The sequence below is a fragment of the Cricetulus griseus genome, chromosome 4 (assembly GCF_003668045.3).
Source record: "Cricetulus griseus strain 17A/GY chromosome 4, alternate assembly CriGri-PICRH-1.0, whole genome shotgun sequence".
In the NCBI taxonomy this organism is placed as follows: domain Eukaryota; kingdom Metazoa; phylum Chordata; class Mammalia; order Rodentia; family Cricetidae; genus Cricetulus; species Cricetulus griseus.
This window is the reverse complement of record NC_048597.1, coordinates 222,380,577-222,381,063: the sequence shown is the minus strand read 5'-3', so window position 1 is coordinate 222,381,063 and position 487 is coordinate 222,380,577. Positions and strand designations below refer to the sequence as shown.

At 49.7% G+C, this 487-nt stretch overlaps 1 protein-coding gene across 1 annotated transcript; it reads left to right on the top strand.

Moving 5' to 3' along the window:
• Window positions 1-393: 393 nt before the first annotated feature.
• LOC118238791 (translation initiation factor IF-2-like) lies at window positions 394-487 on the top strand (the record flags this gene model as incomplete). The annotated part of the gene is given in 1 exon segment (XM_035444631.1): window positions 394-487. A coding segment is annotated over 1 exon segment (56 nt), but the record flags the coding sequence as incomplete, so codon positions are not given.

Below are 487 nucleotides of genomic sequence, written 5' to 3'. Positions count from 1 at the left end.
CAACTCCTGCACCTGCTAGGGGGGCTTCTCTCACACCATGATCCAGCTCTGACCTTTGAGAGTTGGGGGTGGAGGAAGTTCGTTGTGGAGGAAGGGGAAGGTATAAGCCAACCACCCAGACAAGGAAAAAGTTCTTATGTAGCGGCCTTTTATCGGTTAGTTTGTGAAAGTGAGAACTGGGCAACAGCCAATATAGTCCAGGGAAAGCTAATTTGGAAAACAGTTAGGATGGAACGTAGGCAGGTGTAAATAATGAATTCTTGCAGTCAAAAGGTTGAGCTACAAAGAACTTCTTGGCAATTGGAAAAACACAAGGAAAGAGTCAGGGAAAAAATATATATGTATATATAACTTGTCCGCCTCGCGACATCTTGCTCGGACGAATCTGCCCTCTCCAAGATTTCAGCGCGGCACGACGGGGAACAAGAGTAATGCGGCGATCCGGCCACCCAGGCACGTTCAGCTCCGCGGCTGGACCCGCGCGCCC